General features: G+C 35.1%; 1 protein-coding gene across 3 annotated transcripts in view; it reads left to right on the forward strand.

Moving 5' to 3' along the window:
• The window catches only part of LOC111001530 (protein tweety), a 54,275-nt gene extending 31,693 nt beyond the window's left edge, over positions 1-22,582 (forward strand). For 2 of the 3 annotated variants that reach the window (XM_045629138.1, XM_045629139.1), the window contains 14 exons: positions 9,461-9,539; positions 10,273-10,427; positions 11,106-11,234; positions 14,271-14,414; positions 14,908-15,120; positions 15,615-15,743; positions 16,545-16,682; positions 17,605-17,749; positions 18,561-18,706; positions 18,858-18,955; positions 19,364-19,438; positions 19,513-19,671; positions 20,093-20,304; positions 21,186-22,582. In XM_045629138.1, coding sequence (XP_045485094.1) covers positions 10,293-10,427; positions 11,106-11,234; positions 14,271-14,414; positions 14,908-15,120; positions 15,615-15,743; positions 16,545-16,682; positions 17,605-17,749; positions 18,561-18,706; positions 18,858-18,955; positions 19,364-19,438; positions 19,513-19,671; positions 20,093-20,270 — 1,689 coding nt within the window. In that variant the 5' untranslated portion in view covers positions 9,461-9,539; positions 10,273-10,292 and the 3' untranslated portion in view covers positions 20,271-20,304; positions 21,186-22,582. The remainder of the gene's footprint in view (positions 1-9,460; positions 9,540-10,272; positions 10,428-11,105; positions 11,235-14,270; positions 14,415-14,907; positions 15,121-15,614; positions 15,744-16,544; positions 16,683-17,604; positions 17,750-18,560; positions 18,707-18,857; positions 18,956-19,363; positions 19,439-19,512; positions 19,672-20,092; positions 20,305-21,185) is intronic. The other variant, XM_045629140.1, reaches the window with a different exon arrangement.
• The last annotated feature ends 4,793 nt before the right edge of the window (positions 22,583-27,375 follow it).

A 27,375-nucleotide genomic window follows, 5' to 3' on the forward strand; every position in this document is an offset into this window, starting at 1 on the left:
GTGTGATTGTGGTACTTGGCATTATTATATATTCACTTATTTTGATTTATTACGTCTATGCTTTATAAGCTTTGCTAAGATAGTCGTTCAATAAGCAATCATTACATTACCAGCATACATTTTAACATTTTGACGTTCGCCATTCAAATATTACAGTCAAAGACTAGATAAAACACATACAGGGCGAAGCAAGGCGACCAAATAGGTTCTTGTTCGGCCAAGGCAACTTCTTTAAATACATCACTTTAACATTCGTAATTCAAATATTAGATTTTGATTACCTATGTGTTTTTTTTTATTTGACACGTGCAGGTGGAAGCAAGGAGCTCGACCAAGCAAAGGCTTGTCTCAATTTTAATATGCGATATTTATAATTAATCTTATATAAAGAGACTTCATTGTAAATATCAGACTATTCGCGTAAGTCGTACAGTGTCGCGAGAAGTTGTGGAACGTGTTTCAGTGTATCGACTAAGTAATAAACAACGAGCTTTATTCGTCTCGAGCTTTGCGCTTTTTGGCATCGCCTCTGATTACACTAAAATTGTAGTATTTATGTTATTTCAACTGTAATACACCGTCTTAATGTTATTTAAAATCTATGGTTAAACTCAGTATTAAAGATTTGCTCTCTGTAAATATTGCACATCATAATGGTATTTTACAGCCGTTTTGCTCAATGCGATTTGTGTATTATAAGATGTTAGCAACACAATTTTGTTTGTCTTTCTCGTTTTTGTGGAAATTGTATATTAAGTTTTGCGGGTAGCCACAAGAGGCTATGTAAATATTATCATTAAAACTAGCAGACCCGCCAGACGTACTGTACACAGGTCTTAAATAAAAAAAAAACAACATCTAATTGTAAATATTAAAAACATACATTAAAAGTTAATGAAAACCTCCCATCCTTACATTTACAAAGCAATATATTTAAATATATTTGACAACAAAACATTATATTAATAAGATGTTTTTTTATTGGATATATATTTTATATATTATACCCAAACCTTCCTTGAACTTGCACAAATATATCAAGATTAATTAGCCAAATCGGTGTAGCCATTATCGAATTTTAGAGATACAAACCTACAGCAATTCATTTATATATGTATATGTTAACAGTATTTCGTGCTTTGTCTGACGTGGTATACTGAAATACTATGATTTAATACTTAATAAAAATTTTCACGCTATAGCAATTCCAACTATAACCCAGTTGAACCTAATTTTCGTTTTATCTTTCAGTTTAGTCATGTTATTTAAAATAATAATACGTATGATGTATACATAGTATGCATTTTAGTTAAATCAAATAAGGTCGGTATGTCGCTGGCCCAAATGCATTTATTAATTTTTAAGCACTCGTACGAGAACTGTAGTATCGTAATTTGTATCTGCGCTTATCCACTTAACTTGAGCTCTGGCATTTAAGTAGCACTCAAACGTTTCATTAGATATGAGAGCACTGAGAGGTCAAATGTCATTGGTCGTTCGTAGGGATGTTACTCATTTGGATGTTGGATAATTAACAATTATGATGCTCAACGAAAACTGCTATAATTTTGTAACAATAGCGATTAATAGTATATCTAAAGTAATAGTTTTATTGAGAATTGTATATTTGTAAATAAATACGTTTATATGTAGGTCGATATAATGGAAACAAAAATTTAATAAATTATAAGAACCCGGAAATGTTTCAATAATATAACATGTGGGAGCCCTAAACCAGGGTCGGTTCTGGGCTGGAGCTCAGCGCGCAGCCTCCGTACTATCGAACGGCCGCGCCCCACGTGGTCCATTCACTGGTACTACACTGTACTGTAGATAATGGATGTAGTACGATGCAGTATCGATTCGATTACTTCAGCTGGACGGCTTCATAATTAACTGTTAATATTTATACTCTTCGAGCACCACGTTTTGAGATTGAACCGTTGGTTTTATACTTTTAGGTTTTCATACATAAAATGTATTTGGATCAAGGATCTTATACCTAACGTTTTTTACTGCCACAGAAGAATATATAACAGTGAAAACGATTAAAATACGCTCATATAAAAGTCAAATGTCGTGTAATTTAGATATTCACGATTATAAAAATCCGTGATTTCGTAGAGTTGCGAAACTTATCTGATAACTTGAATGGCGATGTGCCAAGTAGGAACGAGAAGCTCATGTCTCTTTTGTAAGATTACATCAATAAAATATGAGTACGATATATAAGTGACACGATATTGTATTAAAGAATTTATTAGCGACTTTAATTACTTTTCTAGTAAGACTAGTTATTTTCTCGCTCATTCAGAGCTAATAGTGTATCGCAGACTGAACGTCGCCAATAAGAATGAGCAAATCTCGATGGCTGATGAATTATTTATAAAGCTTTTAACTGAATAAATATTGGGATAAGAGCTTACAAATATTCAAAAGAGAATTCATGGATGTAACTCGCAATACCTAATTTTCTTACAAATTAATAACTGTCGTAGATGATGTTTACAAATGATTTTTTGATAAACGCATTGAATGTTCAAAGCGGTGTTGGCCTCGCTTCAGCGTCCGACTCTCATCCATGAGGTCGTAGGTTCGACCCCGGACTTGCACCAATGGAATTTTAGTCTGTGTGCGTATATAATTTTCGCTCGAACGGTGAAGGAAAACATAGTGAGGAAACCGTCTTGCTTTAGATGCAAAAAGTCGACATGTGTCAGGCACAGCAGGCTGATCACCTACTTGCCTTATCTTAAATTGAGAAATGATCATGAAACAGATACAGAAATCTGAGGTCCAGACTTAAAATGGTACAAAAAAACAGTGGTTTATGTATTTTTTTTTACTGGATGTGTAAGGTAGGCAATATGAAAAAGTAAATGCTCTGGTTAATTGAAAACTTTTTAATCTGTGCTACGTAAAAGCCACAGTATTTGTCACACATACTCATTACATATTAAAATGACCAGTATAAAAACAAGTAGGTTCATAATTAGTTAGCCAGTGTTTTAATCTGTAATCTCCACATGTTAAAGAGCTTAACGCCGCCGAAGGGTGCTTGTTTAACAAAAATGAACGCTGGGTATGTTCTCATAAATTCCGCTGTTTGACACAATTTTACAATACGCCCTACGCATGCGTCATCTCGGGGAAAACCGAGTTGAGGGTCTCGTAAAATATAGCCCTGTTTTAATTATACCGACTTTCCTTTGGCCATTTGTAAATGTACGTGTCTTCGGATTTTTTAAATATGTTGTTGTTTCAGAGTATTTATTGTGCGCCATATATAATGCATTTTCTACAATTATGGTGAAGATAAATGTTACAATTCAAATTTTTGTTTTTACTAATAATTGTTTGCGCGGATTAAGTAATTACCAGAAACGGTTAAAATCGATCATCCGACTACCGATTATACCAAGATCTATAGTTTATAGGGCTTTATTTATGCTGTATTTCTGAATCGGTCTCAAATTGTTCTTTCATTAATCTTATTTTCGAACTTAGATCTTGCACACCTAAATTGCTAATTTTAATGTTACCTTGACACTAAGCGCAGTTTTGCCCTAATAAGACTCTAAACTGTGAGTGCGTTCAAATCACGGCTGTGTACCAATGCATTCTTCTTTATATATCATCAGGTATTGGCTCGTTCGGTGAAAGCGTACATAAGGAATCTTACAGTATACGCTTCTAACGAGCTACGAGGAAGGCTAATCACCACCAGAATAAAAATTATCAGAAACAGAACAGAAGCTCATGCAATCTGTGGCAATAACCATAAAGAGTTGCGGTATTCGATTATCATAGTGGCCACAGCTTGCTACTTTAATCCCTATAGGCGTAGGTTCCATTCCCGGCTGGGCACCATTGGACTTTTTTTCTGAATGCGCATTTAACATTCGCTCAAAGCGGAAAGGAAACCGGCTTCCCATAGACCCAAAAAGGCGCAGTAGTCTGTCATGCACAGGATCACCTACTTGCCTATTAGATTGACAAATGATCACTAAACAGATCTGAGGCCTAGACCTAAAAATGATGTGTAGAAACAAAATATATAAAATATTGCTGTAAGCAATAACTCTAAGCAGCTAATTTATTTCTAGACATTTGGGCAATTCTCATTCCCGTGAATAGTTCAGGCTTGTAGTGCAATAACCGGTTCAAGGCTGAGTCACAGATAGGGGGAGGATATTCGTGTGTAATGGGGCGTCTAGTATGCAGATTATTCTATTAGCCAAGTGTGCCAACCCGTTTGATTGGCCGCATCCTCCCAAGGCATAGGATTGTCTTGCAATTGTTCGTGGGAACCTGAAACTTCTGTTAAATGTTAATGATATGTTTAAATCTTAAACCATCAGCAAAGGTAAAATCTTTCTCTACAGAGAGCTGAAGTGGGAAAAATAATGTCACCGGATTGTTGTATTATGTGTTAAGAATTATTATTGTTTAATGTTTAAGGGAGAAAAATAAATAAATTATTATTATTATTATTATTATGTGCAGGATATACCGGCTTAGTCGCCCTATACAAGAAGTTTCTGAATTACTTGAAGAAATTTGAATATATGAAATGGATAGGCCATACACTCCAAAGGAATTCCAATGCCGTCCCCAAGCAGGCGCTTGAGTGGAACAACCCGGGGAGAAACCTGGGGTCGTACAGTTGCCGATGAGGCAAATAGAGCCGGAAAGACTTAGAGCAATTTGAAATACGAGGCTGACTACCAAACTCGATGAAGACTCAGTGTGGACACCCTCTGTCCCACCTAGGGGTTAGGGACCGTTCAAGTATGACGTGAGCAGATTTACTGCATTTTATCCCCCCCTTCCTCTTATCAGCAATAGTAAGCAAAGCTCTCAGAATTACTATCACCAAATACCAAATCCAAAGACTCTCCCCCTCCCCCTCCCCATAATGCCTACGTAATACTTGGACGGCGCCTAAGCCAAGTCAATGATTTCTTTTTTTTTTTTTATAGAACAGGGGGCAAACGGGCAGGAGGCTCACCTGATGTTAAGTGATACCGCCGCCCATGGACACCCTCAATGCCAGAGGGCTCGCGAGTGCGTTGCCGGCCTTTTAAGAATTGGTACGCTCTTTTCTTGAAGGACCCTAAGTCGAATTGGTTCGAAAATACTTCAGTTGGCAGCATTTCATTTCAATGTCTTATTTGTCAACATTAGTCTTATCAAAGATTTTCTATAATTTGTATGATTTATACAATTACCTATACATTTTCCTTGTTTACATAGATCATAACCGACAACGATTTTCCGTTATGTTTATTCCGAATAGATTCAATTGAATAGTGTTTATGTTGAAGTACAAACGAATTGTGTCAGACCCAACACCAAATAGTTAACAATAGGCGATGCTTACAAAACTGTTACGGCGTACAATCTATTCAATATATACTGAGGTGCCTTTGTGTTATATTAAAATACTATGTCGTTGACGTCTCGTAGTATCTATGGGCTTTTTTTCAATTATCTTATTCGTCAATTATTAAATCATCGTCGTCAGTTATCTAATGTCGCATGAAAAAGGATAACAAACCTTTGCCTGAATGTTTGGCAAGACACCCGCTAGCCAACGTTCCGGAACAGTTATCAGTTTATTCGAAATTAATGTCCCATAGTCCCATGTCGAAATCGTTAACGCTTTCTAATGCTCAGTGCAGTCAAAGTCTTATAAAATATAAAAACTACAGTAATAATTAAGAAATGTATAAAAAACTGAAGATGCGTATTTAGAACTAAATGAGGACAGACATGTTTGAATATATTTTATTTTTTATAGAACAGGGGTTTTTTTTATAAACGAGCTCAAATGACGCTCTGAATGCCGGAATGCGTCGCCGGCCTTTTAAGTACTAGTACGATATTTTCTTCGCCCTAAGTCGAACTGTTTCGGAAATACTTCTGTGGTAGGTTCCACATAATGGTGTCGCAAAAACAGTTGTGGAACAATAAACTATACTAATTGTTTCGATACTTTCGAGCTGTCAAAAAACAAAATTATCGCATTGAATACAAAATATTATTATCTTTACAATGTAATGAATATTACATACAAAATAACTTTTTTATTTTGGAGAAATTGAGGGTACTCTTAAAATTTCATAGCCATATAACAAGGTGGGTATTTTTTATAGTACTAACCGATGTTAAAGACCATGTGTTTAAGGTTTGTGTATAATTTAAAGGTGAATCTATGCCAAATTTTTTTGTGTTTTCACAGTTCAAGGCCTATCCTTTAAACAGCTTTTGTGTTGCGCTGCCTTAATAACGAGTTACTAAAGCAGGTGCGATCCGAAAAGGGCCACTAGTTAAATTATGCATTAGTTAAACAACGCTAATGAAGTTTTTTTGTTTATTCAAAGTCATTTTTTCAATCAAAAGCATTTCATTTGGAGATTCAACAGGAAATTGAGTTCGGCTGTGTTGTTTGAACTGCTTATAGCGGAAATTTTATTATGGCTTCGGGGTTTTCAATGGCTTTATAGATATTGATGAATTTCTATTAAAAAATACAAATTGTAAATAAAAAATATTTTTTTCTGCTTAACAAAAATTTCTGGTTTTTTCTTGTAACGCATATGTTTGAGATAGTTTGTAACATATGCCATTGATTTATTGCTATATATAATGTGGTAATCTTTAATAAATGTTTTCTTTTCTGTAATGCATAAAAACATTAAAATAAAAGCCCCTAATGCTGTTTATATTACATGCTAAATATAGGGTAAATGTGCCTAAAGTGATATATTATTCAGTCTCTACCTATTTATCATATAACATGTAGAAACAAAAAATATAAAATATTGACCCCCGTACAACAAATGTGTTTTATATAACAACTAGCGGATCCGACAGACGTTGTCCTATCTACACGTCTTTAATTTCAAAAGTCAATTTTTAATAAGCCATTTTGATGAAAATTATTATTCAAATGTTATGACAATATCTAACGATCCAGCACATGGTCACACACGATATAACATAATGATAACAAAACTTTTTTTAAATTTCGGGACAGACTAAAATTAAAATTCGAATATTATTTAAAATTTGACACTGCGATGGTAGCGCCGTCTGTCGGATCCAATGTAAAACATTCCAAAATCAACAACAACTAATAAATTGAAAATTAATTAAAAAAACATTGTCCAGCGGACAAAATTGTGAATCTAAACCATTCCCAGATCCCCTTGAACACACACAAAAAATTTCGTCTAAATCGGTCCAGTCGTTTAGGAGGAGTTCAGTCACATACACACGCACACAAGAAATATATATATTAAGATTACCAAATTATAATTATAATGTATACAATTTTTATCTCCTCATTGTAGTTATTATATTGTATGTTGTAAGAAGTATACCCTGAACGATCAATTATGTATCAAAAGAATCAGGTCGACCCATAACATTTTAATACCCATTTGATCCGATAATCGATCAACCGACTATCGAATATAAAATTGAGAGGTTATTTAAACAGACTCGTTTTGTTTGGCGAGCTTTGATCTAGATAATGGGTGATTATGATTCATCATGAACGGTCCTTCCGGGAAATACGATTAAAGTTCGTCATAGATTACATGAGCAAATCTTTTAAACATATTATTATTCTCATTACTTTCTTCAATTGTAAATATAAAACCTACCTTTCAAGTAATATAATTAAGATGATTTTTTCTCTGCGGCTTGCGTTCTATGTGCAATTATTTGCTCTATGGAAAATACGTCATGACTGTCTAACTATCATGTCTCGTTTATCAAAATCGTATTGGATTTAAGACACGTGATATTAAGCATAACCATAGGTCTTAGGCCCGTATTCATTTGATAAAGATTGCCAACACTTGGCAACATATACATAGATAATAAAGAAATATAAAATACTTGATTTAATGTGACAAACAATTATAGGCAAACAACAACGGCAAGAGAAAAAGTACATCGATTCATTAGACTCATCGATATTATAAAAGGTATCTCAATCTTTTTTTTTTTAATTGATAGTGGGCCGCCCGGTGAGGTAGTTGAGGATTGGTTTTGCTATGATACAATCCTTTTTCCTCAACCGCCTAGGAAGAGTCCGTGTCTTAAAATCTCCAATCTGTTTGAGCTTGAAAATTTAGCTCTTCGTGAATCACCAGTGCATTTATTAAATACATTTCAGGGCTGGCCTACACTTCCTAATCGAGGCAAAAGCTACTTTTACATGTCTTTGAATAGATAACAGGTTCCACCGGTCCTTGTTAGATCTTCCGATGGTCTAGATTCTATGATCCGTGAGGTGCTCATGAATGTATGCATGACTTGATTTAGTATGTGTGAAACGATTTAAAAGCTTTTTAGTATTGGAAGTGTGAAGACTTTTAAATTATTTTAACGGGTTGAAATTGATAAAGGGTGTGAATAGTGTTCTGTTTGACTGTGATTGGTTACGTTGCCATGGTTACGGGTAAAAATTAAATAAAGGTCGTTATTTAATCTTTAACCAAAAAACCATGAGATGCGCATAGGTTGTTTTTAGATTTCGGATTTCCTAAACAAGTCTTTACAAGTTTTTATATGTGAATTCCGTACGGAAACTGAAAGTAATATATAAATAAGTATTGCTTTAAGTAATTTAACTAAACCATATCTTGTTTAAAGTATTTTCACCTTAATACAGTACATTAAAACAAACAACAACCGTAAAATGTACCTTCCTATTAACTATTATTAGCAAAATAAAGTAATTAAACCTGTACAAAATAATTCAAGACACGCGCAGAGCTGCGTGCTGTGTGATCAGATTACGAAGTACCAGGTGCTGTAAGTACCTCAGGATTAATTTGAATACACATATGGCTTGTGAATTGAGTTGAAATACAAGGTTAAGATAGCTGAAGAGCTGGCAGCTACCTCGGACAAAGAATGAGGTTAGTTTTTTAAAGGGGGAACTGCCAGTATCTTTGGAACCTTGCCTAAAGGGACTCCTTTTAATAATGTATTTTAATTCTTAAATTTTAAGGTTAGTTATTAGGTATATTAGAATTAACTACAATTATATTTTTTATTGATAATAACTTTCTAAAGACATCTATCTACATATGACAATCAAGTGAGATAGCTCTTATATTACCTATATATTTGTATTCCTTAAAATTCATTCCTATTCAATGTGGGATTTGCTGATCTTCTTTTAAATGCTATGTCAAGAATCTCCAAAAATTGCGTGACGTTGCGTTGAAAAAAAAAATCCTTTTCCATGTAGTTCTTTCAATATATGTATGTAGTATTCATTTCATGGCACGAAAGCTACACAGTAAAGCTTAAATGGGGATTATTATTACAGAAGTGTAGGTTTTTAGAAATAGATGCGCTACATCCAGACAATAAAAGTGAAGAGTTTTATTTAATTTGCTTTTAATGAGCTATTAATAACGTTGTATTGTTGCAGATGTGCTCCCGATAGGGTTATGGTGCCAGCTGTTCCGGCGAAAATGGCTTCATAAGTCAAAGAGGGTTTTATCTTTGTGGTAAGTAAAACAAGCGCGAATAATATTTTAGGTATTTTAAATATTAATATTACATTACATATTATACATGTATATGAGATTGAGGTTTTGTATATGGAACAAAAAGTAACTTTTTTTAAGTAAAATATATTTAATTAATCAAAGTATGTTCCATTGCTATCTTTGCACTTTTGTCATCTTATAGGCAGTTCCTTATATAGGAAAGGTTTGTCAAATGAAATAGCTGTATATTTCGTTATAAATTGGAAAAAATGATTAATTGACAGTATGTATATCATCTAGTCTCCGGATTGTACAACGGAACTATATTAGTGAGCGATCAACGCACAGAGTCTAATTCACTATTCGGGACAGATGAAAGCGGAAATTCAAAATCATATAAATATTTCGTTGTATTGTCGTCCTGAAGTAAAGTGTGAAAACTCCAAATTAACTGTGCTTTATGTTGCTGTTATATGTGGATTCCGTTTTGGCTTTTGTGTGTAATGTTTGGATATTGTTTAGTGATTAGCTGTAGGAATATGTATTAAAATAAAAATAAAATAAAATGACCATAGACGTTCTTTTTCATTTGGTCCGTTGTGTGTAAAAGTAATCTCTTTCAATGTGATCTCTTGGTGACTCCGTAGTTAACATCTAGCTTTAACGACAAAACATATTTTTCTTGCCTATTATTTATTGTATTATTTTCCGTCTATTTTTGAGATTATGTGTTAGTAACGCAATATGATAGTGGTTCAGAGATAAACCGCGATGGGTGGCGTGGGCGTATCCGAGGAGTACGTCCCGCCGCGGCTGTCGCGGCTGTTGCACTCGCTGCCTCACATCAACGTCACGTTGCATCGGGTCAACGATACCTTTGCGCCAAACTCCCCTATCTACCTAGAGGTAATTATGTTTAATATTATAAACGGCTTTCTTAATGAGACCTTAAGTCAATGCTACAAGGTTTAATCTTTAAGCTTGCTTATATTACAAATATATACAATTTAAAAAGGGCCAACGATATCTTTCGCCATACTCCCCTTACTATATATATATAAAGAGGTAATTATGTTTAGGGTCTGTTTCACAATGTCCGGATAAGTTCCAAATAGGCTATTTATTACTTATTGGTAAGATAAACAGTATTTTTGCGTTTCACGACTGTCAGATTGCGCAAAACTTTCCTATCCACCTAGAGGTAATTATATTTACTCTATAAACTCTGCTTTTTAAATGCGATCTAAAGCCAATACCTCTTCGGTGGCCTACCTTTCTTTGTTTTCAGAATGAACGAGTATAGTATACTTTTGTACGTATTCTTTCCTTAACACTTACTCTGATGATCTTCCCTTTAACATGGCCAACTGGACAACAGCCTGAATAACTATAATAGCATTAAGCGGCTTCAGTCGTTTACCAGATAAAAGAGCGAGAGCAACCGAGAAGAGCTAGCACTAGCAAGATGCTCTCCTCCACTCTTTTGAATCGCCATGTTTTGGTTTTAGTATTAGGAAATTGTAAAAAATACATAGTCGTACCTTATAAATACTAAAAATCTTATAAAAGTTATTTACATTTCAGAGCCTTGGAATCTTGGGTTCGATTCCCGGCGCGTGGCTCATCCTCACACTTACAGTGCTGCTCATTTACTTGCTCACGAGATGCTGCGATCGGAAGCAACGACCGCCCAAGAGCATCACTGCGCTCAAGGTACCACAACGATTTCATTACCTATTTCTCTTGTCTATCCTAGTCTTTGAAGAAATTCCGGTTCAGAAAAATGTCATACTAAAAATTATTTAAATTCTGCTTTTAAGCTAAGAAAAACTCAAACTCAAATCTTTGTTGCATTCTTTATGTTATTATTTTACACGTGACATGTTATAATTTATTACAATAAGGACTTTGGTTAGGCACAGCAATTTTATGAGAGGGCATGCTCCCCCATAGCTAATACATTTATATTCTGACTAGATACATCATGTATTTGGTTACTTGCTCTGGCTTCACATTGCGAGAGGAAAACGGAGAATGCTACGAAGGGTATTACTATATAGGGAATTCAAAATAACTAATATTTGTGTTATTTTTATGTTTTATATCCCGCAAGTCTGGGCGCTCATTTAGAAGACTAGTTATCAAGAACATTCATAGTTTCTTCGACATATAGAAGCAACAATACTAACAGAAATACTTTGTTAAGTGTTTCTATATGTGCTTTTTAAACAATTAAGATGTTTGGAATGTTCTGGTGTGAAGTATTTTAAAAGCAATGTCTCGAGCTATCTTTGAGCGCCCATTAAAGGAATCATGTATAATCCACATTTAGTTATTCGCTTAATGTTCGAGACTTGGTGGTGACTTCTTATAGCAAAACGTATGGGTTTCTATTCTGAATTAGGCTTGGTCTTCTCAAAGGATACTTTGTATTTACATAAGTGTTAAGCAACATCGAAATCTATATCATATTTTATTTACTATACAATTTTACAGAAAACTTTATTACTTACCCAGTACCCTGCTAACTTTTACTAATATTATTATTTTTATAATTTGTTCTACTAAGTATTAGTATTATTACATTCTTATCCTTTTGGCGATAAGGCTAACTAGCTGCATTGGTCTCTGGCAAATCACCAGCGCTGTGGAACACTCTGCTCCTCAGCATAACGCTGAGCCAGGGCCAATCAGAACCCCAGCACACATGCATTACATACTTAAAACATACCTTGTTCTTAAAAAAAATAGTTATCTCCCATTTTTTTTGGGTGTGTGTGTTTTATTAGTAATAAATGTGGTCTATGTCTACATTTAAAGAAAATCAATTTGATGTTTTATAAGTAATTTTTAAGTGAAAATCATCGCGTGCTTGGACGCGATTTTGTGTACAATATTTATGTATAGCTATTGGTAAAATTGATAGTTAAAAGTTAACATGGTTTGAGTACATAAGGCCCGCAACGCACTCGCGAGCCCTCTGGCATTGAGAGTGCCCATGGCGGCGGTATCACTTAACATCAGGTGAGCCTCCTGCCCGTTTGGCCCCTGTTCTATAAAAAAAAAATAGCTCAATGTAGCTGTAATATTTATACTATGTAAAATGTTCATCTTAATTTGATCACAAAATGAAACGACGTTAAAGTGTGTAAAAACACACTTCGAATTTAATAGAGAGTAATAAATATATAAAAAATATTCAAATATACGTTTCAGTTGGGCCCTGTTTATCTGCTTTAATAATCAAGTGGTTCCCACAGCGGCGTAATTAAGTTTACACATGTGTTAACGAAATGAAATGCGTCGGAATATAAAATGATTTATAAGAGTGAATTTTTCGCCTAACTTAAAATGTATATGATGCTGTGTTTGATCGCTTTGCTCTTTCAGCTTTTGTTAAAACTGTTTTTGATTTTTAAAATGCATTTCTTCAATATTTTTCTCATGTAAGGTATTTTATTTAATTTTGTGAAAATCTAAAATACATTTAAGTCCCTACTACGTAAGATACAACACATTATTATATATTCTCGATTTATTAACGCCATCGCCATCATCAGAAAGGCATAAAACTTGATAAGGTATTGTTATTTCTGAATATGCACATATTACCATGACGTACTGGTGAATTGGATTATTACCAACATTTTATTACTTCAAAATCTTTCACTGAATGGGTCTGAGAGATGCCTTATTAATTATCTATGAAAACTATAGCGTTAGATATAATACATCATTCCTAAAGATACGTCACTTTCTGTCAAATTGTAATTACACTGTGATGAAAAGAGACACATGTATATAGATAAAATGGTCCAAAGTCCAGGTTTAATAAAAAGGGGGTATTAAAATATTAAAATTAAAACTAGCTGTCAATCAATTCATTATCTGCGTTACAGATCCTTAATTGATTATCTCGTTTTATAGTCCAATTGCATAATTTTTCAGAACGAAGAGAAAACGTTTTTCCAATTATTCTGGGTTAATTAACTTGACTAACGTTCTTTCAGATGTAATACGAAAAGTTATTGGCTATTAATAACTTTTTAAACGCAGCATCAGCATCTTTGAAGTGAGATGAAAAATTAAAATTATAACGATACCAATTATTTTTAAATATTTCTTTGATCTCGATTATACGTTTCGGTTATGTTAGGTTATTTCGGTTATTCTCTTAAGATATAGTTCTAGTGTTGGCCTGAGTCATACGTCTCACCACGGCATTAGATTTTTATTTCTAAGTGCGTATTTGACACTCGCTTGTAAGGTATAGAAAAACATCGTAAAGCCGGTATGTATAAAGACTAACATGTAAAAGTCGACGACATGTGTTATCTAAAAAATATCTATAAAAATACAGAAATCTGTAGCACCACTGTTATTAATATTTAGTAAATCAAACTTTTTGATGATTATAATATTATGATTTAATTAAAGCTTTGTTAGTCTGGTCGCGCCTGGTCGCTCAACGTGCGTCACTTATCCCTGAGGTCGTAGGTTCGATCCCCGACTGTGTACCAATGGACTTTCTGTGTGCAATTAACATTCGCTAGAACGGTAAAGGAAACTGACTTGCCGTAGATCTAAAAAAGTCGAGGTCGTGCGTCAGACACACAAGTCTTGATCACCCACTTGCCTTACATAAACAATAATAATTAAACGCATACAGAATTCTGAGGCCCTGACTTAAAAATCTTTATGCTTGAAGTCAATATATATATTTATTATTTATATTATTTATTATTTCAGATAACACTGATGATACTGTCAATTTTGTGCTGCGGCGCAATCGGCATGGGTCTGTTTGGCAACGATGACCTTCACAACGCCATGCTTCAGAGCATCCAGGCGGGAAACCAGCTCGCCGCTCTTGTGAACACTGTTAAGAATCAGGTATAGTTTATCTCTTCTATATGTATCGCGGTTTTATCTAAGAGTTATAAGGAACCATGGAAACTATATTTGTTCCTATATGAGTCTCTAAGAATTAGAACACTTTATTGTTATTGTAGTTGTTGATGACACTCGTTATACCACAGAATCAAAGAGAATAAATTTGAGTAGAAAACCACCACAGAGTATACATACACGTTAATCTATGGAAAGCGGCGGATTTAATTATTAGTTCAACATTTGTTATGGGGTCTGTCCTAGTTTTGGGCGTTTATAAAAACTTTATATTCTTCCATAATTGAATCTTTAACAGATGTTTATTTATTCCGAGTACATTAGAATAAGCAATAGGTTCCCGTGCGTTTGCGCCCTGAATACGTTTTTGAGTCGGGCACACACACGGAGCTCTGTCAGTAATTAATGATAATTTTGTATGCTCTGATGAACCATTAACATAAATTTATGATTATTCATACGTTATATCCAATTCCAGTCAAGTATATTAGAAGAAGCGATGGGATCACGAGCACGTGCGCCATTGGCCCGTCTTGCGGACGCGTTAGACGCACCCGTTGCAAACCAAACAGCGCTCGGTACGCTGTTACGAGCACTGTCAGCGCTGAGAAACAACGCCAGTGCTGCCGCCTCCGCCGCTGATAACTTGCGACGTCCCCTGGCTGCGCTGAACCTTGATTCTTTCATGAAGGTATCTATTATTATTATTTCTAGTGGTTTAATTCTTTATATGTACTTAGCTATTATTTTTAAATGTATGGTTGTTTTTGTATTAACACTGTTTATTGTATTTACCTGATTTTGCTGGTCGTGTTCACATGTTTTAGGGACGACACCGCTTTTTATATTTTCGTATGTAAGTTAATGTTGACATGTGTTTGTCCTAATTATGTGGTGCAAATAAAAAAAAATATATTTTAACTCCACTAACATTTTTTTTGTAAACTTTTTGTATTTGGTGAGCTAGTAAAAAAGTTTTTTTAGTACCTACATACCATAATACCCTATCATGTCATAATACCTCTACGCCTCAATCAATAACAATAGTGGTTCTAAAATTGTGATAATAGCCGTTGCCTTATACGTGATAAAGAGGGGGGTCAGAGGAGAAAACATACATACTAGAAATTTTCAAGACTTGGTTTACTCTATGCCCCTTATATATTTTTATATTAATAATTTCAGCGTGTCTGGGTGTGGGAGGCAGCTCGTTGGGCGGGTGGTATGGCGGGTTGGTGCTGTGGTGGTGCCGTTTGCGTCGCACTCCTTGCGGCTGCTGCCCGACGATCGCGACCTGCTCTGCTCTCGCTTTGTGTAAGTTATATACTACTTAGGGGCCGTTCATAAACTACGTTCGCATACGGGGAGGGGTGGGGGGAGGGGTCTGGCCGAGTGTGACAAGATGTGACAAGGGGGGAGGGGGGGTATAGGGCAGCGTGACGTTCGCCGTTTATTACATGACATGAGCGCTCACAACGGGCTTCTTTGTTTTTCCAATACTTGAGAGAGTAACGTTTCCACGTACCCTGCGCTCTCGATTCAGTAACAAATGAAAATACTATTTCTCTAGAATTTATCATACTCAGTAGGGGGGGGGTCTTAGTTTTTGTGACGAAATATTTCTAGGGGGGGTCACAAAAAGAGTGACACAGCGTGACAATGGGGGGGGGGGGGGGGGGGCAAAAAAAGCTGATTTCAGTGTGACGTATTTTATGAACGGCCCCTTATGTGATGTAACCATTTTGTTTATTTATAATTCTAAAATCTTGATATTAGCCGATGACTTTTTTCTTTCGGCTTTTCTTCATTATACAAATAGGTGTTAAATAATTGATGCACCCAGGATCCGAATTCACATATTAGACAATATACTAGTGCTAGACAGGCTACTTCTAAATATTTTGATTTATTTGTTTTAAAATTAGTGTTGCTTTTTTAAAAGAGTACCCGGGTTTTTCTCTCGGCTTACATCCTCTGTCTTCTTTGGCGATGAGTAGGGATCCCTACAGGGTCAAATTTTATGACGTGACGTGTTTAATAAGTGATACCTGTCTATTATGTTCCAACATAATTTTAAACATATTTTTTTTATAACAAAACGTTTAATTTAACTAGGTATGTGCGCTGGGTGCACTAGTAGCGTGCTGGGCGGCGGGTGCGGCGTTAGTAGCGGGATCTGTTGCGGCGGCTGACGCCTGCCAAGAACCCGCTCGTGCTGTTGCGTTGTACGCACCGCATCGTCTACCACTTGACGTATGTATAACGTATACGTACAAATACGTACTTTTGATATAGATTGTTATCTATTATATAAATATGTTGTTTACTTCTATTGCTCTTGCTATTCTGTAAACACAATACCATTTTCAATTATTGACATCGTAAATTGCCAATAATTGGCTTATATTTGTACTTTTTGCAGTGTCCTTGTAAATCAAAAACTTGACGAATATAAAACATGGCAGATACTTTCTTGCCTGTCCCCCTAGGTTTGGGAACTGGTAGTAAATTTTGATCGTCCTTTCTTTAAATATTGACGTTCATAAGTGTACACAGTTACTATTTAATAAATAAATGTTGATTTAAATCTAAAATTGTCAATTAACCACTAAGCTTACTTTCCAATGTTGTTAAATTAATATCCGTAATGCTTATGTAACCCTGGTACTTATAGAATATTATAATTTAATATTTCATAGCAATAAATGATCCCATTTTAATAACTTACTGTGATTAAGGTGAATCTATACAGATATAGGGATGCCTTATTAAGAAAAATAAAAATAAATCAGTGGCGCTACAACCTCTTTAGGTCTTGACCTCAGATTTCTGAATCTGTTTCATAATTAAATGATATATTATTAAATTAAATTATATATATATATTATATATTTTAAATACTAATAGGCAATTAGGTGATTAGCCTCCAATGCCTGACACACGTCGACTTTTTAGGTCTAAGAGATGTCGGTTTCCTCACGATGTTTTCCTTTACCTTTCGAGCAAATGTTAAATGCGCACATAGAAAGAAATATCCATTGGTGCATAGCCGGGGATTGAACCTACGATCTCAGGTATGAGAGTCGCACGCTGAAGCCACTAGGCCAACACTACTGTCACTGACAATAAAGATATGAGTGAAAATCTCCCGATAGAATATGAGAAACCTTTTCAGATGGTCCACTACTACCTTTCGTGCAAGGTGTCTCGTGAGAACGTGCTGACAGCGGAACTGAGGAACGCACAACGCGCGGTGGTGGCCGTAAGACAGGCCCTTGCTATACTCTCTAGAGGCGCTCCGGAACTATTCAATGACCCTGGTTAGTCGATCATAAAAAATTATACTAAGTTATCTCTATACTATTTGTTTTGTACAGCTTCCCAGCCGGAGATGACTGTGAAGTATGTGGGTAAATTTATATGTATTAGATGTCATACAGTTAGTATAGTGTAGTGTACGTATGAGTATGCACTAAATATATGAGAGGGTAATAAATAAAAATTAACATGAAAGAGAAATAAACCTGCTTTAATATTATATAGTACCTGGATGGCCGGTATTTTTATTTTTTTATAAATTGTGTTTTTGGAAATTATATACATACACACTAATACTAATAAAATGATGAAATATGAACAATATAGATTATATATGCTGGAATAGCTTTAGTGTTGTTGTGTCGTTAAAGCAATTTAAAAAAAATAGTTTTATTATTCTCCGATAGATGTCAGGAAGATTCATTTTTCAGTTTAAATTGGGACTACTCAAACACCACCTTTTTGTTATTTTTTATAATTTATACCTAGCTAGATCGATTTATCGCCCCCGAAACCCGCCGTATACTAAATTTCATGAAAATCGTTGGAGCCGATCCCGAGGTTCCAATTATATATATATATAATATATATATATATATATATATATACAAGAATTGGTCGTTTAAAGATATAAGATATATCAATATCAGCTTACATTCTATCAGCAGCAAGACGAAGAGAAAATTATAATACACATCGCATTTTATATTATGTTCCGTTTGAATATTCCTTTGATGCTATGATATCATGATAATTTGGACCTCCAAAAATGTTTTAAGAAATAAAAAAAAATGATGGGAATCGTGTTTGTAGGTCTGCAACCAGCCTTGGGTGCGCTCGGAGCTGGTACAGGGGAAGCAGAGCGTGCTCTTGTCTCTTTGAGCTCGGCTCTCGAATGTCGCATGGCTCGGACCTACTTCGTCACCGCCGCACGCGCAGCTTGCGATGCTGGTCTGCAGGTATTTCGTGAAAGATTGATTGTTCCAGATTTGATTGTTCCAGATCTGTTTTTAAAATTTCAAACATTTTATTATTTAAATTTTTTTTTATAATTTTAATTTTTCTTTATTATTATTTTTTAAGTTATTTATTTAAAATTTACCTTTACAGGCACTGACACTGCAGCTGTTAGCGGCTATAGTGGCCGGAATCCTATTCACAGCTATTGTTCTAGTCGATTCCCACGCTTGGATATATATCAACACTAAGTGAGTATAAGATAATTAATATAAAAGTCCAGGATGTACTAGAAAAAGAAAACGATCAAAATTACCTATAACCAACGAGCATGCATGCTTAATGTCAAGTGGATGAAGAGAGAGGTATGTCACGCCCGAAGCAAGTGATGATTCGTTGTCTCTGTCACTCCTTAAAGAAAATGTAAAATAGATAAAATATCCGTATCCGAAGATAATAGATAAGATATCGATATCCGAAGTTTAATAGGATTTTATCTTCATTTTGTTAGTGAAGACTTTGTATTGCAATACCTGTATGTTAAGAAATTGTCAGGAGATAAAAAATGGTAGAACAAAAAACATAGACGCAAATGAAAATGTATTTCAAATAAAATGCAAAACAAAATTGGTTTACGTATTATTTTGTATTTTTTTTAGGATAGGGAGGCAATCGAGCCTACGGGACGCCCAAAAAGGGCAGTCATCGCAGCCCATGGACACCCATTATAGTGGGTGCGTTGCCGGTCTTATTATTAATTAATTGTTATATATTATAAACAAGTTTAATATAATACTTAAATCCACAGACGTGCTCCTAGCGGTGAGGAACAGGCTCCGTTCTTAGGCGGGGCCGGCACTCGGACTCTGCCCCGCCCGGCACCATTCCCTAATGGAAAGCCACCTTCGTACAGCGCTGCCGTTCAACTCATGGACCTCAACGATAGACCTGATCGAGAACGACCCAGGTGAGGTTCACTTCATAATAGATAGTACGAGCTGAGACTGTATTTTGTTGATTAGCACTGATTAGCTAAGTGTGACGCCCGTATGTCAAGAATAACAATAAATAATAATAAAATATAATAATATAGTGAAAATTATATAACGGCGCAAGGTCTGCATATTTTTAATAGAGAATTGTATATACAAAGCAATGTTATATAAACTTGAGACATCACACCTATTTTACATTTGGTCCTTCGAACCGGATTCGACCCATAGATAGGTTCATATCGCAGAATGTTTTAAAGGAACAAATAAAAAAAATACAACTTTGATTTGAATTTACATGTAAGCATAAACGTGTCTCATTTATTAAACACAAAACACCTTATAGCCATATTATCGACAAAAAATCACTTAATTAAAGCTAATGCAATTGTTCAGGTCACGTATATCAGGCAGTGCTACGCTAGGCCGTAACAGCGGTGGTGTGGGCGGCGTGGAAAGGGCGGGTGGTTTGGGTTTGGGCGGCGCCCATACCCTGGGCCGAGCCCCTCACAACGGCAAGTACGCCACCCTGAGCAAGCAATGCAAGACGCTTGAGAGTAATGACTTCTACTGAGAACGGCCCGGCGGCGCGCCCGAACACAATGCTGGTAAGAATATAAAAAAACTTACATAATAATATAGTAGTATAGACCAACGCTGGTCTCCAAACTGACATTTGGACAACGGACATGCGTGTGTTGTGATCAGATATTTTTCCATGGTTCACATATACGTGAAACGATACAAAACATTTAATGACTTCTATAAAAAAAATAATGATTTTATATAAACAAAACTTCTCTAAAACTAAGCAAGATTTATTTACATTGGTACGAAGACGGGTTGACGGCAATGTTTCTTGGGTTTTTTCCATTAGTTACAGAAGTTTTGAGGAAGCTGAAATGTGATTTATGGCCGTTTCGCATCTTTTTAGTGTAACTAAATTCCTCGTTAATTTAAAAAAATAACTCTTTACTTTTAGAGATACGGCGTATTCTATCCGATCCCTCGTAACAATTTGTTAACAAAATCAATTAAGCGTCTTTACATGTGTTTGGTGGTTTATATGGATACTGTATTCAATCAAGTTATTACACAAGATTGTTTGAATTTCTTTTATAGTACAGTAACTTGTTTAGTATAAAACCTTCGATTGATATTTATTACTGGAGGAGAGGATTTAGCCGCGTTTTTCCAGTAAAAATAAAAAAGAAAGAAACACAACTATATAATATAGATTTGAAAGTAAACTGGACAGAATTTCGTCTTTACTATTTTTAAACATCAACTATTCGCTTTCCAAACATTATTTTAGTTTTATACATATTTATATTATGTATTATTGTCGTTAAAATTTTATGTAAATGTCAATTTAAGCCAGTGAAATTACTTAAATTTGTTGATTGTTTGCAATTAGGGGCTTTAATGTAATTTTTTCTAGTGAATATTATGGGTTTCTTTAAATAAATTTACTATAAATGTATTGCAGGTCAGGCGAGCCGCACGGGCAGCCTGAATCGCTTCGACCCCAAGTACGCGTCGTTCGGACCTCGAGCGCCGCGTCCCCGCCCCCCTGCGCCGCCGCCCGCCCTCCACACCTTCTCGCCGGAACCGCCCGCTCACGCGCCGCCCGCCCACGACAAATACGCCACGGTGCGTCCCCAACGCCGCACAGATCCGCAACCGCTCTCCGCCGCGGCGTTGGAGTACCGCAGCCTCCAACGCCCGAGGAGACAACCCCACAACAACACCCACAGGCGACGCCCGGAACGACACGACCAGAGAGATCTCTACGCGGTCACCGAGTTGTAGGACCAGCGAGGTACGAAGGTACGGACTTGCGTGCACGGTTGCACGTATGGCGATGAGGTTTGACGGATCGAGTGTAGTAAATACAAAACTTTGGTTAGTTAAACTGCGATCCGTTGTGGAATGTTTCAGTTCGTTACTTAGTACCTTAATCGATAAAGTGGTTTCGTTTATGACTTACGAAGTCATCCGTACTCGAACGTACGAGTGTACGCACCTAACGTACAAATTGATTACCGATTCTCAACATGAACCTTAGTGAAAGCGTCTTTACGGATAGCTTTTTCTCTATGCTGGACATAGATGTAAGAGCGTATAAGTAAAGGTATTGCTTCCGAGTGATTTTACTTTTGTGTCTCGAACAAGAAAGTCTGAAGAATCAGACTATGGCTGTGTACTCTTAACGACTGATTTAAGGCGTTATTTTCCCCGTTAACGATAATGTTACTCAAATTATTTCGACTTCTCATGAGTAATTAGCTCAATATAAATCTAGAATATTCGATTTAGCAAAATTTACAACATTCGGCTAAATAACGTTGTAACACGTTTGACAAAGTTTAGTGCAAATAAAAATATTGGCATTTAATATGTAATTTATGTAAAGTAGTCTGGCGCGTAGAGGCTCGGAGCCTAAAGTAGTCATTGTATATAACTAGGAATTATCATCATAATGAATAGGCTTTGTGTGACTTTTAATCTTTTGAGTATTTATTGATGAATGATAATGCACTTTTTTTACAAATTACTCGGTTCTAGCCGATTTTTAATTAGATATAGCGTGGACCTAATTGTATATAACATTTCTTGACTTGATTTCATTCCATCGTAATAGTCGAATGTGAATTGGTCTTAGCGATGTTGAGGTGCAAAACTACTGCCAATCGAACGTTAGGTTAGGTTCTGACAGATCTAACACCATTTAGGTATAAGCGGGTGAGATTGCGAAAATCTAAACCACGTTTTGGCGTTTATTCTATTTTCATTGGCCTATTGAATATTTGGACAATATTTTCTGTAATTTTCGCGATCTTTACTCCAGTGTTTGTTCTTCCAATGCTTAATAAACTCTAAATATTTGCACAAAACATCAATTTCAAGAATTGTATTACAATCTGTTTGTGTTAAAAGTGAAATACGTTTCTAATTACTAAAACTAGTTTTTTCTAACTACTAACGTCAACAGATTTGGTTTACAAAGATAAAAAAGACAGATCAGTTAGATTTGAGTTTTGAAGATTTATTAGAAACTGTTAAACTTTGGTACAATTTTCATATATTCTACTCGAATGTGGGATAAAGGGGTATTGCATTGGTTGAACATCGCTTAGTTAGGCTAGTTGTAAAGCGAATGGTACCAGTTTTTATTCAGTATTAAAAATAGTGAATTTTGTGAGAATTTACAACGACGTTTCGTACGTTTTTAATGGTAATAATTTTAATGAAAGGTACCGTAAGCAGTGTATTCGCCAAAGATATGCATAATATAAGTAGTTAAGGTATAATGTAACGGCTACTAAGGTTAGTTTGTACAAATATTATTTCTCTTTATTAGTATATTGCCTATTTTGTATCTATTAACTTTAAAGTGTTGCTCAATTTTGTAACTTATCGTAACATACTTTTTTGAGCAAATTCTTTTGTCTGTGGTTTTGATAACTAGCGGTGTATACTTATCGCAAACTTTAATTGTCAAAAGATCGAGTTACAAAACCATTCATACTACACTACGAGTGACGCTAACGGAAGAATACGCTATCCAAAGTGTACAAGCTATTTATTGCGTTTTTATATAATTATTTATCTGTTGTAAAATAGTGTACAATTTTCTATTTAACATTAAGAATGAAGGATGTGTGACGGATGGATTTTATGGACAAACCTATGCAATAAATCAGTGCTGTAGCTTTGTCATTTAAAAATTGTCTATTGAAATATCCAGAGACAAAGGTACAGCATTTATAATCTATACACGGTTTTCAATGTAAGTAATGCACACTATTTATTATCTTCATTAAATAATTAGACAGTTATCATGTTTTAGAAATATACCAATATACGTTGCTAGTCGCAATGTTGCTTTCTGTTAAATTTTTCATGTACAATATCGCTGGTTGAGTCTGCTAAGCATGATGGTATTGAGAAAATTATTTTTTCAGTTAACATTTAAATATTTAAATCTTTCATTCTTACAATGTCCTAAACAGAAACAAGAAAATTTAGTGATACTTATGCAGTTGGCAATTTACAAACTGAGCGATTTTTATGTGTCAAAGGTAGCTGTCAAAGTGCGTTGACATACGCATTTTGAAATTGACAGAAAGGAACAATATTTTTATTAGTTACGGAAATATGTAATTAAGTTCTCTTAAGACGTAGCCCATCAACTGCTTAGCATACTAAATCTGGGACACCTGTATTCTAGTATAATCTGCACAATTATAAAGGTTACCAAGACGAGAAATTGTTTGATGAAGCATTTAGTGTTGCCATTTAAAATTTTATTTATTTAGGGGAAATATTTTCAAAATTTGGCAGTTTTATTTAAGTGCCATAAATTATATCAACGTTTATACATTTTTATGTTGTATGCAATACTTTATGCTTTTTCGAGTCAATTATGGTGCGTATGTTACAATTTGTATTAATTATTGCGTTGTAAGAATAACTCGGTCATTGAAGGTTTATTTAACCGCCTATATTACAGCTGATTTTATTGGCAGAATAATGTCTGTGATTCCTGCGTGATTGTTTTAAATTATTTAAATTATGGCAATTATTACAACGCAATAAGACAATTTTCCAGGCACTAATGTGCGAGTGTAAACGGTTGATGATTAGATCAAGTGTACGAGTTTACAAAAATAAATAAATGGATAATAATAATGATCGTTTTATTTTACCTTTAAGCAATTAAATCACCTTTAAGCGCCCCCATTCTCACCTCTTAGCTCCTTTTTTGACTTGACTGTATTTAATGAGCAGTTCGAATCTTGGACGACCAATCCCTTTCCAAGCGCCTTGATCCCTTGGCGTTGCATGGAGATGTGGGGTAACTGTCTCTTCCACCACCTTTAGCATGGAGTTATTTTTATTTACACCTGAAGCCGAGTTTTATCATTGGACGTGGAGGCACAATACGAAATTCAACCCGTAACGCCTCGACGTCCATCGCTCCGCAACTGAGCGTTTTTAAGACAGCTTTTGCATTGCTATGTGAACCAGCTGCCCACTGAAGTATTTCCGACCCAATTAGACTTAGGATTATTCTTTAAAGGACGGAAACGCACTCGCGAGCCCTCTGGCATTGAGTGCATGAGAGGCGGGTATCTCTTAACATAAGATTCTCCTGCGCGTTTGATTCACATGTTCTACAAAAAAAAAAATGTTCAAATGATAGTTAAATTATTTTCATTTTGATAAGATCCAAAGAGTTAAAGAGTGGATAGTAATTTAGTTGCACGATATATAATTATAAATTTTTATCTATACTAATACTTATTATAAAGAGGTTTCTGCATTAAAAATGAGATATATATATGATTGACTTTTGTAGAATAGTTGTTTGATTCTATTATATATTCCTACCAAGCCTTTTATATTTTTTTTAAATAATTCCGCGTCGTATTGCGATTATCACTAGTATCTAAAAGAATTCACGAAGTTGTACCTACGTGAAAAGCCGCTGGTTAGGTCAGTAATTCGATTGTATGTATTATGCATCTATTGTATACACCTAAAGTCAACACAAATCGACTTTAGGTGTATACAAAGGGTACAGACGTAGGTCTTACATCGTACGTCACATCGTAGGCAATAGTTAACAAACTAACTGTTAATTTTGGCCTGTTCGCCTCAAGTCTGGTGTCGTCAGGGTCAGCTGACTACTGATATCCTCAGTGGAGTAAATAGTGTATCATACTTTTTTATAAGTGTTCCTCAACTAGTTTTCAGTTGTATATAGATAATAATATAAATAAATATTGGATTAAAATGATTTAATTGTTACCAATTAAGTACTTAATAATAAGTAAGATATAAGCATTAAATCTTTCTCAATAATAAAACCACTCGAGCGTAATAATTTCATAACTTTTCACCATACACAAGTATTTGATCAGCCTTACAAAAGCCATAAATCACCATTTTGACCAAGTTCGAGTTGGTAAAAGTATAGATCTAAAATATACCGGTTTCCTCATAATAATCATCTATGTTTAGTTAAGCTTCGCTCAAAAAGCGAAAATAAATTGAGAGTTTCAGTTCGAACCCATTACCAAAGGTTTAAAACTCGCCGTTTCTTTAACCAACGCTATGTATATATTTCGATAATCTAAAAGTGGATTTAACTACTCACAAAGTCCGAGTTAATCGGGTCACTTAAAAATTCATGAAGTTGTCGTTGACCTTACATTGTTCGCGAGATTGCGTTATTCCAGTCGTTGCAAGCTTTATGAGTTTACAACTGTATTGACCAACTTTAAATATGCCATTTTAAAGTTTCGGAGAATTGAAGGCCTATTTGCAGTTTACAAGTGGTTTTAAAACCGTTTGGTTTAATGGAATTAAATGATTATAAACGTAGCAAGATCGTTTTAGAGCAGTTTCTTTTAGCTTTAATAAACAAATATTGCCTTTAAAGATAAACTATATAAAAAATTGAACAATTTGAATTGAATTTGGTTCGCATAGTAGGCGAATAACATCTTTCTATTTTGTCCTAGTATCGATTGTATCACTCACAATCTACGTATTTTGAGATATTAAAAACTATTATAAATAGTTTAAATATCCGTCATATAATTTAATTGAATTGTAAACACACTCGAATTTGTTATTATTTAATCACAATTTATTTTATAATTTTAAATATTTTGATGCAAGTAAGTTTATTTCAAATTTCATATCACCCTTTTAAGACTCTAACATACGCCGATGACTTTGAGGATTTGACATACTACAAACAATAATTTCCTAACGCCATATAGTCTAACTAAATATTAAATAACAACAATCATCGTCTCGCTGAGCTGATAACAACGAGCTCAATGACGGTATGTCTACTGCTTACCATCCTCGAGACCCAGTACCCACCTTCGGAGTCCATCATCAGGTTCATATAACACATTTCTAGTATCGTCTCGCTGAGCTGATTACAACGCGCTCAATGACGGTATGTCTACTGCTTATCATCCTCGAGATCCAGTACCCACCTTCGGAGTTCATCATCAGGTTCATTTAGTCACATTTCTAGTATCGTCTCGCTGAGCTGATTACAACGAGCTCAATGACGTTATTTCTACTGCTTACCATCCTCGAGATCCAGTACCCACTTTCAGATTCCATCAGGTATCAGGTTCAGCAACTTATTTTACTTTGTTGTACAAGTTGCACTTGAAACTTGACAACTCTAAATTTGAGTTTTGTTTGGGTAGGTACTTATATACATAATATACTTATAACATACAATAATTTCCGAAGTTCATGTCCTCGCCTCACTTGATATTTCTTTATATATTTTGGCATTTCTAAAAAAATCCGCGGGTAAAAACTAAAATACGCAAATATTTAATTATTATTGGCTCCGAAACACAAGCGTACCTCCCGTCGCAAAGCGTTGAGGTGGACTGAAGACAGGCCGCATGCAGGGCTCGCGGGTGTGAAATTGCGCGGGGAAGCCCATTGCGCTTGAGTTTATTTACCTTTTATTACTTTCCATGCCCAGGAAACGAATTAATACCATTTTTTTTAATCAAAATAATAATATTTGCTATATCTAATAATACGTGTAAGATTAAAATAAATCGCATTAACCGTTTTGGAGCGAATTTGTAATTTATGTCTAAACTACGGTTCGATGGTAAATTTTT

This window comes from Pieris rapae, chromosome 8, assembly GCF_905147795.1.
Source record: "Pieris rapae chromosome 8, ilPieRapa1.1, whole genome shotgun sequence".
Taxonomy (NCBI): Eukaryota; Metazoa; Arthropoda; class Insecta; order Lepidoptera; family Pieridae; genus Pieris; species Pieris rapae.